This window comes from Aquarana catesbeiana, linkage group LG01 (genome assembly GCF_042186555.1).
Source record: "Aquarana catesbeiana isolate 2022-GZ linkage group LG01, ASM4218655v1, whole genome shotgun sequence".
Lineage (NCBI taxonomy): Eukaryota > Metazoa > Chordata > Amphibia > Anura > Ranidae > Aquarana > Aquarana catesbeiana.
The window spans coordinates 255,586,566-255,601,013 of NC_133324.1; the positions used below are offsets into that span (position 1 = coordinate 255,586,566).

The following is a 14,448-nucleotide window of genomic DNA, read 5'->3' on the forward strand; positions in this document are numbered from 1 at the left end:
CAGTGAAACATAATCATCCAAGAAGGCAAGTGAAGTGGGGACCAAGGGTGTGAGGTAGGTGTTATGAGTTAGTTCACCTTTTCATGTGTGAAAAGGTGAGGATAGATGCTTATCTATGACACACAGGGGTTTATTTTCTAAAGCTGGAGAGTGCAAATTCAGGCTCATGTCTGCATAGAAATTGATCAGCTTCTAACCTTGTTCAATTAAAGCAGAAGTAAACCCATCAATAAGACAGTTTCAGTTACAGCATGGAAATGTAGCACTCCCATTGGTTATGCTCTCAACCAAACTGTCAAACAATCCAATGGCTGGTGTCATAACTGATCACATGTGCAGCATCATGGCAGTTGTAGATTAAACAGAAGCAAAGATGGCACCTTCCTTGGCTGAAAACGATAGGGGGATTTACTTAAACTTTAAGTTTTGGCAATAAAACATGCAAGCTGATTGGTTTCTATGCAAAAGTGAGCCTGATTTTGCACTCTTCAGCTTTAGTAAATAAACCCCACAGTCCTGTAATTACAAAATTGTACATACTTGCCAAGAGTCCAAAGACTTTATCTATGCCCTCTATTCCAATGTACCATTACTTTCCCCAGACACAGAGGTGTGGAAGACCCTGGCACACCTTAGTGTTGACATATTTTAAATCCTTGCAAAGGTAATATAAGACCTTCTTTTTCAGGATTATGAACATTTATACAACCCCTGGCAAAAATTGTGGAATCACCAGTCCCTGAGGATGTTCCTTCAGTTGTTTATTGTTGTAGAAAAAAAGCAGATCACAGACATGGCCAAAAACTAAAGGCATTTCAAATGGCAACTTTCTGGCTTTAAGAAACACTAATAGAAAATAATTGTGGTGGCTAGTAACAGTTAGATTTATAGAACAAGCACAGGGAATAAATTATGGAATCACTCAATTCTGAGGAAAAAATTATGAAATCATGAAAAACAAACAAACAAAATAACACTCCAACACATCACTAGTACTTTGTTGCACCACCTCTGGCTTTTATAACTGCTTGCAGTCTCTGAGGCATTGACTTAATGAGTGATAAACAGTACTCTTCATCAATCTGGCTCCAGCCTTCTCTGGTTGCTGTTGCCAAATCATCTTTGCAGGTTGGAGCCTTGTCATGGACCATTTTCTTTAACTTCCACCACAGATTTTCAATTGGATTGAGATCCGGACTGTTTGCAGGCCATGACATTGACCTTATGTGTCTTTCTTCAAGGAATTTTTTCACAGTTTTTTGCTCTATGGCAAGATGTATTATCATCTTGATAAATGATTTCATCATCCCCAAACATCCTTTCAATAGATGGGATAAGAAAAGTGTCCAAAATTTCAATGTAAACCTGTGGATTTATTGAAGATTTAATGACAGCCATCTCCCCAGTGCCTTTACCTGACATGCAGCCCCATATCATAATTGATTGTGGAAATTTGCGTGTTTTCTTCAGACAGTCGTCTGCATAAATCTCATTGGAACGGCACCAAATAAAAGTTCCAGCATCATCACCTTGCCCAATGCAGATTCGAGATTCATCACTGACTTTCATCCAATCATCCAAGGTCCACGATTGCCTTTCCTTAGCCCATTGTAACCTTGTTTTTTTTGTTTAGGTGTTAGAGATGGCTTTCTTTTAGTTTTTCTGTATGTAAATCCCATTTCCTTTAGGCGGTTTCTTACAGTTCGGTCACAGATGTTGACTCCAGTTTCCTCCCATTTGTTCCTCATTTGTTTCGTTGTACATTTTCTGTTTTCAAGGCATATTGCTTTAAGTTTTCTGTCTTGACGCTTTGATGTCTTCCTTGGTCTACCAGTATGCTTGTCTTTAACCACCTTCCCATGTTGTTTGTATTTGGTCCATGTTTTAGACACAGCTGACTGTGAACAACCAACATCTTGTGCAACACTGCCTGATGATTTACCCTCTTTACCTACATACTAACAAGCAGATTTAATCTGATGCAGGTGTTAGTGTTTGTAATGAAAATTTACAGGGTGATTCCATAATTTTTTCCTCAGATTTGAGTGATTCCATAATTTATTCCCTGTGCTTGTTCTATAAATCTAACTGTTACTGGCCACCACAATTATTTTTCTTGATTTCTTTTAGTGTTTCTTAAAGCCAGAAAGTTGCCATTTGAAATGCCTTTAGTTTTTGGCCATGTCTGTGATCTGCTTTTTTCTACAACAATAAACAACTGAAGGAACATCCTCAGGGACTGGTGATTCCATAATTTTTGCCAGGGGTTGTAGATGTACTGCTCTACCTGTGGGTGTTAGTATTTTTGGTAGGGTTAAAGTTAAAGTTACCTTAGATCAACTAAAGGAACATACATGGGTAAAGCTCAGGTCTAGAGCTGACTGATTGCAGGAATACCTACACATATTTAGTAATTTCATAAATGTGAGCCACAGTTAAATGTTATCAATTGTTTTTTGTGTTTCTTTTTCATATATTCGCTTAGGATATGTATTCTTTCTCTTTTAGGAAGCAGTGGTCAGCGTTTGGATACAGTTTAGTGATGGAGTTGTAACACCTCTTGATATCTACGATTCCAAAGACTTTTCCATATTTGCTACATCCCTTGATGAATCCATTGTTTCCATTCAACAAAGTAGTTTAATTAAATTGCCCATAGTGATAGCAGAAGGGGAAGGACAAGGGGCTCTGGTAAAGGTTGACTTCATGATTTCTGAATCTTGCCAAAAATCTAAGAGAAAAAGTGTTCTTGCAGTAGGAAATGGATATATCAAGGTCAAGTTTGGGCAAAATGATGCAATTTCTCCTGGTGGGAGTGAGTATGATGAGGAGGATATTGAAAATCACACCAGTGACCGCAGACAGAAAACTACAGAACAAGACCGTTATGGTAGCGATGGGAGGTATGATGGCTCTGTTCTAGAACGTGATAAAAGTGCCATACGAAAAGGAAGTACTACTGCTAGATCAGTGTTAAACAATAGGATGTATGGGAACAGATTTTCTGAAGATAGTCCTCTGCAAAACATTCCAATAGATTTTACCAATTTTCCTGCCCAAGTAGACTTACCGAAAAACAATGGAGAGGCAGAAGACAATGACCTCATGCAAGCACACAGAGGCTTGAGTGATCTAGAGATTGGAATGTATGCATTACTTGGGGTTTTCTGCCTTGCCATCCTAGTCTTCCTAATTAACTGTGCCACATTTGCCCTGAAATATCGTCATAAGCAAATGCCAGTGGAAGGACAAGCAAACCTGACTCATTCTCATGACTGGGTATGGCTGGGTAATGAAACTGAGTTACTAGAAAGCACACCAGATGTATCCCCACAGCAAGATGAGCACACCACCATCATAGACCGAGGGATTACCTTAGAAGAGAGTCATCATCTTTTCAATGGTAATACACAGAAGAATGTGCAGAGCCACTCACATCGATCAGGAGAAGAAACAGAAAAAACTGTAAAAAACAAGAAAAATGATCCCTTGCATTCCCCAACTTCAAAGAGAAAGCGAGTAAAATTTACTACCTTCACCACAATCCCTGCTGATGACAGTTGTCCCACAGTCAAGTCGTTATTGACAGCCAACGAAGATGATATTAAATGGGTGTGCCAAGATATGGACTTGGGAGAATCCAAGGACCTCAGAAACTATATGCAGAAGTTTAAAGATAAAATATAAATAGCCAGTTGAAATGATGTTCTGCAAATATCAATGCCTTCAAGTTTTTTTTATGATTTATTCTGATTATGAAGGACCACTGGGTTCTCCAACCCCATGTGTTCTCTAACACATAGATGCCAAAATGTGCATAGTTTTTTAAGACAGAGCAAATACTAAGTTAATGAAAATCAGATGGATGTATAGACTGGAAGGGAATGAGTCAGCAAATGAATGTTCTTATAAAATTCACAAGATAATAAAGTAAAAAAAAAAAAATCATGCATACAGTGGAGGTACCAAAAACAGTTTATAAAAAAAATAACAAAAACTGTGAAAAAAATTATTTTATATTTCTAAGAAATGTAACTAAAGGACAATATGTAAAACAATATTTTCACAAACATAGAAAACATTCCTTGCCCCATTTCTGTAAATATGTATAATAAATGGGGGAGGGAGACTATGTCAGTAAAAGTTTTTTGTTTTATTCAAATTCTTGCAAGGGCCTGCATAGAAGGTTATTTATGATGGTCCATATATACTGCCCGTATCTATCCATGTCTTCCCCCATAAAGCATTCATTCCAGTGGAGTCAGTTAATACAGCATTTTCTTACATAAATCAAAAAGCATAATACAATAGGACCTTGTAATTGATAGCAACCAATACAAATGCAGTAATTGAATGGACATTTATGTGTAAAATTTGATTGGCTGCTTTGGGTTGTTCTGGTTTGCATTTTTAATTGAACAAAGCAGCATTTGAACAATTTGCAGGCTAATACCATATTTGACTGTATGATCCTCTGACCTACCAGCAATGCACAATGACCTGATGGTACTAGAATATTATTAGGTTGTTTTTTTTCTTTTTTGTTAGTGGATGCTGTTAATGTGAATATAATGAGTAAATTAATTCATGTAATAGGTGAGGTAGTGATGCCGTGTAAACCTATAGTAACCAATGAAATTCCAGCTCAGTTTAGGGTAATGAGAACAATGGCAGATTATTGCAATGGGTTTCTGTACATTACACATGTTTTAATAAACAATGGCCTACAGCATGTCCACAGAAATGAATGATGCCTACCAGAGAAGGCATCTCAATAAATGCTTATGCACTAAATGGTAGAGTATTTAAACTCAAGAAAGACATGACAGCTAATCCGAGTCAAAGGTTTTGGCCTACTGGTGCTACAATGTCAACCCATCTTTAAGCCATGTATTTGAGAATGTTTTCAGGGATAAATTTAACATTTCTGAAGAGCTAAAGCTGATCAGGCACTTTAACTATAAAGTACAATGACCCACAAATATATATTACTTATTCTGTGATTTAAAATGGGGATGGTATTTTGCCTTTCATATCTTGGCAGAATAACAATGTTACATTACCACAGCACAAGCTGCAAACTTAGGATATGACATAATAGTTTGCAGTCTCCCTGTTCCATCTTTCTATTGTTCACAGAAGACTTGAGCACCTGGCGGAAGCCAAGACACAGTAGAGATACTAAAAACACAGTCACTTCCAGCGCTAATAGGTCTTCCAAGGTGTGGAGTAACAGATGTCAGATAAATTGGTGGTGTGAAAGGTATATATGGTATTCAAAACTGGGTGGATGCTGCCTTCCTCAGCTGGGGTAATCCGAAAGGAACTACAAGAAAAACAGAAATGGAAGGTGCATTACCAAAGATAATTTAATAATAAGAAATCTTTATATAAAAATGGGTACTCACGAAATTCAACTGACAAAAGGCCATAAAAACAGGCCTAGCTCTGAGGAAGGGGGTGCACCCCAAAATGCGTTAGCTGTACCCCGTGTTCTGTGCATGTCCATGCACTGTTTTTATGACCTTTTGTCAGTTGCATTTTGTGAGTACCCACTTTTATATAAAGATTTCTTATTATTAAATTATCTTTGGCAATGTACTAGGTGTGCATGCCTTCCATTTCTGTTTTTCTTGTGAAGCCAAGACACACTTGGATCCATAATTCCAAAAGAGCCGAAGAGTCACATGTCATCAAATCTGCAAGATATTAAAATGAAATGGAGTTAATTTACTAAAGGAGAAGAGAATGTTCATTTATCAAACTAAATGTTTATATCAGCTTTGTAAATATGGTGAATCTTTGTTCTCTTTGCATACCCAGTCAATTGTAAGGAAAAAAAATGCTTTAGCTTGCACATGATTTAAAGGGTATTTATGGCCAAGATGTAAAATCCTATATTCATTAGCACATTGTACCACAATTATTTACAGCCTACTTCTTTTAATCTGAATTAACTTGAAGTTTGAAGATTCTTTTTGATGAATCCCAGACATTTACTTCCTTGAATTCTGTAAACTCGTATTCACTATGCCATGTGAGTAGATACTGTTGTGTCACACATTTCACAGAGCCTGCCTTCTGAGGTGCTGAGAGGAGTTAGCATAGGAATCACTGCTTGCAGGCAACAAGTTAACATGGGATGGGATATGAGGTAGTGATGCCGCTCCAAGCGTGTTGGTGTCTTTAATAACTGCCCTCCTCACTCACAACTTCAGGTGCAGGCTCTGCAATGGTGTAGAAAATTGAAGAAAACAGCTGAATGGCAGCACTCCGAATAACACCTTTTATTCATGTCAAAACAGTGTAGAAGATTAAAAATCTCTTACATCATGGTGAGCATCTATATTGATGTGAAACGTGTTAGCCTGTCTGTATCTTTCATCAGCATGATGTGAGAGATTTTGGATCTTCTACACTGTTTTGACACAAATAAAATGTGTTATTCGGAGTGCGGCCGTCCAGCTGTTTTCTTCAATTTTCTACATGGGATGGGATATGTAGTCCTTAGAAATTGAAAGTAAACCAAAGGAATGACCAGAGGAGAAGCCACAAAGCATGCAATTCACAAAATTGTGGAAAGAGATGGTCAGCAGGCAGGCAGCATTCACAATATAAAAGGAGATTTTTCAAGTAAGCTTATAATAGATTGTCAAAAATAACTATCAGTTGTCTTGCTATTACAGTTCTGATATTATAAAATAAAGGTGGGTGACTATAGGCCTTCTTTCAAGCCAACCTCATGTTTTTATTTTTAACAGGCATCAGGCCGAAAAATTACAGACATAACACTCTTTCCACAGACACATTGTCAAGTCTACTGTATAATTATTATAATTTCAGTTTTTACAATAGCAGCAGTAGTAACACTGTGCTGATGTTTTGAGGCACTTACTATTGTATGATACATAGCTAAACACTGGAAATCTTGTGAGCTACCATACACAAATAATAGGTTCTTATGTAGAAAGCTGCTAGCTCTGATCATCACGTCCCATAAGGCTGTGCACTCAGCATATAAGTAAAAGAAAAAAGTGCTGCGCTAACTTCTAGTAATTATTAATTACCTGTGTTTCTACACATATATACACACTCTAGACTATATATGTATCAAACCACATATATAAAGTACTCTAATGACACCACTAATTAAAAAAATGTGTGACTCTGTGCTCCAATCTAGTGCCACATGTGAACTAATGATTCATTATTCCCTTTGCCTTTCCATATATACACACTCTAAAATTTGCCTATAGAAGATCACATACATAAAGTGCTTATAGTGACACAACTTATTGTCAAATAAGGTGACCCTGTGCAACAATATAATGCAATATGTACAGTAATATTAAAATATCATCATCTGTCATAAAATAAGAAATCCAATATATATGTGTTCAAATTATATTCACAAACGTGTTCCCATGCTCTACAAAGTGCTTTATTGCCTGATTCACAAAATGTCATGTATTATATATAAAGTCCATGCACAGTTCATAATCCAAAGCAGCTGATGATAACAAACATGTCCTTGTGTCCACTCAGGTGTTCCCCCTTCAGTATGTGCGCTCACCTTAGAGCATGTGACCCTGCAATTAAGCCTGGTCAGAACACACATATGAACCACCTGTGGGTTCAGTGATTGTGTTGGAATCCTGGGCTGGTTGCTGATAACTTTTTCCACATGTACCGGTATATGATAAAAAAAAAACTTGATAGTGTGATATCGTTTAAACACTATTTATTTATAAAACGTAACCCCTTTTATAGGGTACTCACATTTTGTGGGTGCTACAGTGCACCTCTCTTTACAAGATCAGAGGTAACGCTGAAATAATGTGTCCTTTCCTTTGCTGAGAATGCTCCACTGCCTCCTGCACCGCCCTGTCCCCTCCCCAATGCGTGGTGATACCGGGATTATGATGTATCTTCCTCAGGGGGACACAAAGACACGTTTGTTATCATCAGCTGCTTTGGATTTTGATAAATCATCACAAGGCATCTGGCTCTGCTCTGTTCAGGGTTTTTTAGTACACTATACAATTTTTTTTTTAAATATATTTATATATATATATATATATATATATATATATATATATATATATACTGTATATATATATATATATATATATATATATATATATATATATATATATACACAGTAAATACACTATATTGTCAAAAGTATTGGGGGGCCTGCCTTTACACGCACATGAACTTTAATGGCATCCGAGTCTTCCAGTCTAATGCCCTGTACACATGGTCAGACATTGATTGGACATTCCGACAACAAAATCCATGGATTTTTTCCGATGGATGTTGGCTCAAACTTGTCTTGCATACACACGGTCACACAAAGTTGTCGGAAAATCCGATCGTTCTGAACGCGGTGACGTAAAACACGTACGTCGGGACTATAAACGGGGCAGTAGCCAATAGCTTTCGTCTCTTAATTTATTTTGAGCATGCGTGGCACTTTGTGTGTCGGATTTGTGTACACACGATCGGAATTTCCGACAACGGATTTTGTTGTCGGAAAATTTTATAGCAAGCTCTCAAACTTTGTGTGTCGGAAATTCCTATGGAAAATGTGTGATGGAGCCTACACACGGTCGGAATTTCCGACAACAAGGTCTTATCACACATTTTCCATCGTAAAATCCTATCGTGTGTACAGGGCATTAGTCCGTAGGGTTCAATATTGAGTTGGCCCACCCTTTGCAGCTAGAACAACTCTTCTGGCAAGGCTGTCCAGAAGGTTAAGGAGTGTGTCTATGGGAATGTTTGACCATTCTTCCAGAAGCCCATTTGCGAGGTCAGGCACTGATGTTGGACGAGAATTTCTGGCTTTCATTCTGGCTTTCATTCTCTGCTCTAATTCATCCCAAAGGTGTTCTATCAGGTTTAGGACAGGACTCTGTGCAGGCCAGTCAAGTTCCTCCACCCCAAACTTGCTCATCCGTGTCTTTATGGACTTTGCTTTGCTAAGTGAACAGCCTATAATGCTTTAGTAAATCAACCCCAGTGAGTCCTCAGAGCAGTGATTTCTTATTAAACAGCTCAGTATCAGACAAACAGAGATTTACAGCTATCAGTGTCTACTGTGTGATATAATTTGCTAACAAACAGTGCTCAGGGAGTCCTTTGTTACAGTCTACATTTTTATTTAAAGAACAAAGATTGTTTTTATACAGCATATAAAAACATATAAAAAAACAAGTTTAAAAACGTATAATCTTTAGGAAAAAAAAAAAAAATAATAAAGTTGACCCTAAACCATTATAGCTTCCCTAAGCATCAGCTGAAAAACATTTTTACGTAGCTTTCTTACTTCAAAGGTATTATTATTACCTAACAATACACTGTATGATAAATATTATATAAGCTATGATATTGAGTCAGAGAGAAAATTCTCATGCATTCTTTATACTACATTATAGAACAACTTTTATTGAAAAATATATACTGAAATCCTGATTTCAAACTATCATTATTAAAGATGCTCTATTTTATTCTAAACAAGGTATGTGGAAGTTTCTACTCTGTGCAGGAAACTCACACCCAAAAATGTTTTATATATAGTCAATAAAAGATGTTTTATTCTCTTTTCCCTACTTCATTATAATATTTGCAGACCTTCGCACAAAGTTTTCACCTATGAGCACAGCAGTGAGCTTCCTAACATACAGGGAGGGGGCACTGGAACAGGCAAGATAAGAGGAGACGGGGTTAAGTAAACTACTAGAGCACACACTATTAGTGAGGGAGAGACTGCATTGAAAAAACGGACAGTGAAAGATAGACTGATGCTGGGTGAACGCACCGAACAACTAGAAACAGTAAGTATCGTATGTGACACATTCTCGCCTCAGGGCAGCGTGACTCTGCGATTCTATTTACCCTCTTCGCCTGTTGGTGGGATAGAAAGAGAACAAGCAGAAGACCTTTATGGTGTAAGAAATGAGTCTGTGCACACCCAGTAGGCTCCAAATCTGGCATCCTGGACTTTTTTTTACAAGTGGATAAATCTCAGAAACTATATGAACAGTTGTTTTTGTCTGAATTTTCACACATTACACATGAAAATATGGATGGCTGGCAACAGTAACATAATTGGAAGTCTGAAGTGAACATTGACTTCCTTACTCTTTTAGTAAATCAACCTCATTGAGTGGTAAATTACAGAAAATTACAGGAATATTCCACTTTACAGTATATAGGACTTGTGCAAAAGGCAATGACTAACACACTGCAACTATTCAGACAATTTTTATCACTGGGCCACTTAGAGCACTTAAAGAGGAAGTAAACCCTGATGGGTTTTACTTCCTCTTTTGCTCCCTGCAAACCCTGCATATTAAAAGAATAATGGGCTAGTATTCATCGCATACTAGCCCATTATGTGACACTTACCAGAAAACGAATCCCGTGCTGTCCCCTGTGCAGGCCTCATCCATCTTCGTCCCTCTTCCTTCTGGGGCTGCACACTCTGGCTCTGTGACTGGCCAGAGCCACGTGCCATCAGTCATGGCACATGCTGGGGAAGAAATGGCACAGAGGTCTGTTTCTTCACAGTGCATGCACCGATGACATCATCGGCACACTATAAGGCAAATATCTCCTAAATGGCGCATGTTTAGGAGATGCTTCCACTACCTATAGGTAAGCCTTATTCTAGGCTTACCTATAAGTAAAAGTCAGGAAGGAGGGTTTACAACCACTTAAAATTGTATATGTATATATATATATATATATATATATATATATATATATATATATATGAAACTTCTTTAACTTTTTTTTAGGTTTGGCGAAATAGGGAAGGATTAGAACCATTGTCAAGTTTTTTTATTGCTGCAATGAAGAGAAAAGCAGCACACCGAGTAGATCTGAAGCAGGATTTACTGAAGTCCCATATCAGCAAAAAAGTTACACCCCACAAACGTTTTATTGGAGATTCATCCTCTGTGTTCTGGTGACCATTGTCGCCATGAAAAAAACTGACTGGAAATTCAAATTGTTACAGTTGTCACAAAACAAGAGGTGAGGGTAAACCTTCCATTGTTCTATAACAGCTAAGAGGAGAATTTTGATTACTTTAAATATATTCCCACACCCTTCCTGAAACATTTCTGGGATAGAAAGTGAAGTTAAAATAATATTTTGGTTATACAAACTTTATAACTGTTGAAAGCTGATTTGTTGAACTTGCAAATGTGAGCTAAGATTAGAACCAAATCGTACTTGCTTGCACACTTTTGAATTTGAAACAGGGTGCACCTCCAACCATATTTTATACTTGGTAGAGATGAGTACCAAATCCCGAATGCTGAGTGACTTGGATTCGATCCTGATTCCCACACCAGGGAAGAAAAGGCAGTTTGCGCAACAAGTTATCCAGCACTGGTTTGCTAAACTGTATTAAATAAAGCCTATATACAGTAGTTATATACGTATTTAGGCCTGGTTCACACTAGTGCAATTTCAGTTGCAACTTGAGGCTAAAGCACATGACAAGGGAAATCACATTGCCTTCAATAATGTCCGTTCACATCAATGCAACTCAATACCAAGCCATTTTGGAAGAGGTTCCTGTACTACTTTGGTGTGATACCAGTGTGATTTTGGACTCATAGAATATTGAAACTTTATCAAAGTTCCATCCAACTTGCACTGAAAGTCGGATCAATATCGTTTTGCAGCAGTGTGAACATAGCCTTAAGTTAATACCCAGAGCCACCTAACACAAATAAAAACAATAACGTGTCATGAACAAAATTCATTGTAGACTGAAAGAATGTAATATTAATTTATATATATATATATATATAAATAAATCTATATTATACAACTTGTCATGTCATTAAAGGTTGCCTGGTTTCCTCCATGGCTGTTATGGTGGTTTTAGAAGCATGTACCCTGTGGGATCACAACAAATCAAGACATCAGTATTTGCAACCTGTTGGCAACTGATGAAGGAGTTAATGTATGGCAATGTTAGAATCAATGCAATCTTACAACTTGTACTGATTGATGAGCCACGGTGTTGTTTAAGCTGCATATGGGTGAAGCAAGGAAATCATTCAACCAATATAAACTCCTCATCTAGCAACCCTATTAAATTTACATCATAAGTTGTTTCATATGAAAGCATGCGTGAGTTGAGAGCTACATTCCAAGTAAAATTATCATTAGAGAACTTAACTGTTCCACTGCTTATTGTGCTAATGTTCACAAAAGAAACAAAGCATACAGTATTTGCATTTGCCTGAGATGTCAGTAAAAAAAAAAAAAAAAAAAAAATAGAAAAAAATATTTACCACCAACTATTTTGTTATTTCTTGGTATATTAGTATCTGATATGCTATATCTTCAAATATCTATCTATCTAGATAGATAGATAGATAGATAGATAGATAGATAGATAGATCTATATATATATAGAGATATATAGAGATATCTCTATATATACAGATATATAGAGATATCTCTATATATCTATATATATATAGATATATATCTATATATCTATATATATATAAATTTGGTATGGCATGATGGATAAATAACTGCCTGTATTTCTCACCAGTGAAGTATGGCAGAGGCTCCTTGCAAGTTTGGGGCTGCGTTTCTGCAAATGGAGTTGGAAATTTGGTCGGGATTAATGGTGTCCTTAATGCTGAGAGACACAGGCAGATACTTATCCATCACACCATACCATCAAAGAGGCGTGTGATTGGCCTCAAATATATTCTACAGCAGGACATTGACCCAAAACATACAGCCAATGTTATTAAGAACTATCCTTAGCATAAATTAGAACAAGTCCTGGAAGTGATGGTTGGGACCCCACAGAACCCTAAACTCAGCATTAAGTCTGTCTGGGATTACATGAAGAGACAGGAGGATTTGAGGCAGCTTACATCCGCAGATGATCTGTGGTTAGTTCTCCAAGATATGTGGAACAACCTAACTGCTGAGTTCCTTCAAGAACTGTGTGCAAGTGCACCTAGAAGAACTGATGCTGTTTTGAAGGCAAAGGGTGGTCACACCAAATATTGATTTTGTTTGGATTTCTCTTCTATTCATTCACTTTCCATTTTGTTAATTGACAAAAATAAACTATTAACACTTCTCTTTCTGAAAGTATTTCACACCTGCCTAAAAATGTTGCACAGTACTGTATTTCCTGGGGAACCTCATGCATTTTTTGTATGTTATGCACCCCCTTAGAATCCATACCAGACATTTTTTTTTCATTCTTGTTGTAGGATGTGCTACAGCTAAAATGACATTTACAAAGAAAAAAAATGATACTTTTTCAATTGCTCATACATGAGCAAAAAAACCCCCAAAAGGTCCCCCAAATTACATAGCAGACCTTTAATTTACAGCATTTTTCATACCTGCCTAAAACTTTTGCAAACTTTTACTGTGTTTGTATATATATATATATATATATATATATATATATATATATATATATATTCATCATATAATGAAACCTGAAAAACTACTTGCTTATTTAATAGCAATAGCTAGCAATAACATAGACATTTGGTTGCTAAGAATTACTGCACTTTGCACATGATGTATCACCTTATTAACAAAAACATTACATAAACCCAAATTGTACTGAAATACCATACAGCTGCATTTTTCTTATGGGAATATTACACAAATAGGGTTCATTATTGAGGATATTTGCAGACTAAGTTTGTATCAATAACCTTTTTATTCAGGTTATTCGGTTCCATTGTGCTTGTACTTGCATTAAACATCCTGGCAGGTAAGAAGGAATTTCAATTAGAAAAAATTTCTGTAACATGGTTGGGTGCTTTCACTGAACACGTTTGCCTAGCTAGTTTAAAATATCTTCAGCAGTAAGTCACAGACTACGCTCTAATTTTAAAAAAATCTCATCTAACCTACATTATTTTCATTGCACCTTCTTTGCGCCTATTAAAGCAAAATTCCAGCTAAATGCACAGCTGAAACACGTATGGCAAAATTATTTTTTTTATTTTTTTGTAATTTTGAGGGGCCAGTCTTGTGATCCAAGAGTTTCTGCCAGAAAGCAGAGGCACCTCTTCAAGCACTACTGCAGCAGCAGCAGCAAATCCTGGTCACCGACCCTCTAACAGCCTACTGACTGACCAATAAAGGAGCAGCAGAGCAGTCTTACAGTCATCCATCTGCTCACACTCTTCTCTCCTCTTGTCAATGTGCTCTCTGTTAGCAATGTTCCCAACAGTAGAGCCTAACTGACTCTGTGGTGGGCCTCCCTCTCCCGGTCTTGGTGTAGATGTGCAGAGGATAACTTGATGTGGATAACACAAATTTAATCAGTTAAGCCTCGTACACACGATCGGATTTTCGGCAGACAAAGCGTCAGATTTTTGTCCAAAGGGCGTGTGCCAGAAACTTGTCTTGCATACAAACGGTACA

At 37.1% G+C, this 14,448-nt stretch overlaps 1 protein-coding gene across 1 annotated transcript in view; it reads left to right on the forward strand.

Annotated features, from left to right (window-relative positions):
* The window catches only part of TMEM132C (transmembrane protein 132C), a 921,872-nt gene extending 915,580 nt beyond the window's left edge, over nt 1–6,292 (forward strand). Inside the window, exon 9 of the mRNA XM_073627978.1 lies at nt 2,509–6,292. Coding sequence (XP_073484079.1) covers nt 2,509–3,687 — 1,179 coding nt within the window. The 3' untranslated portion in view covers nt 3,688–6,292. The remainder of the gene's footprint in view (nt 1–2,508) is intronic.
* Nucleotides 6,293–14,448: the final 8,156 nt, after the last annotated feature.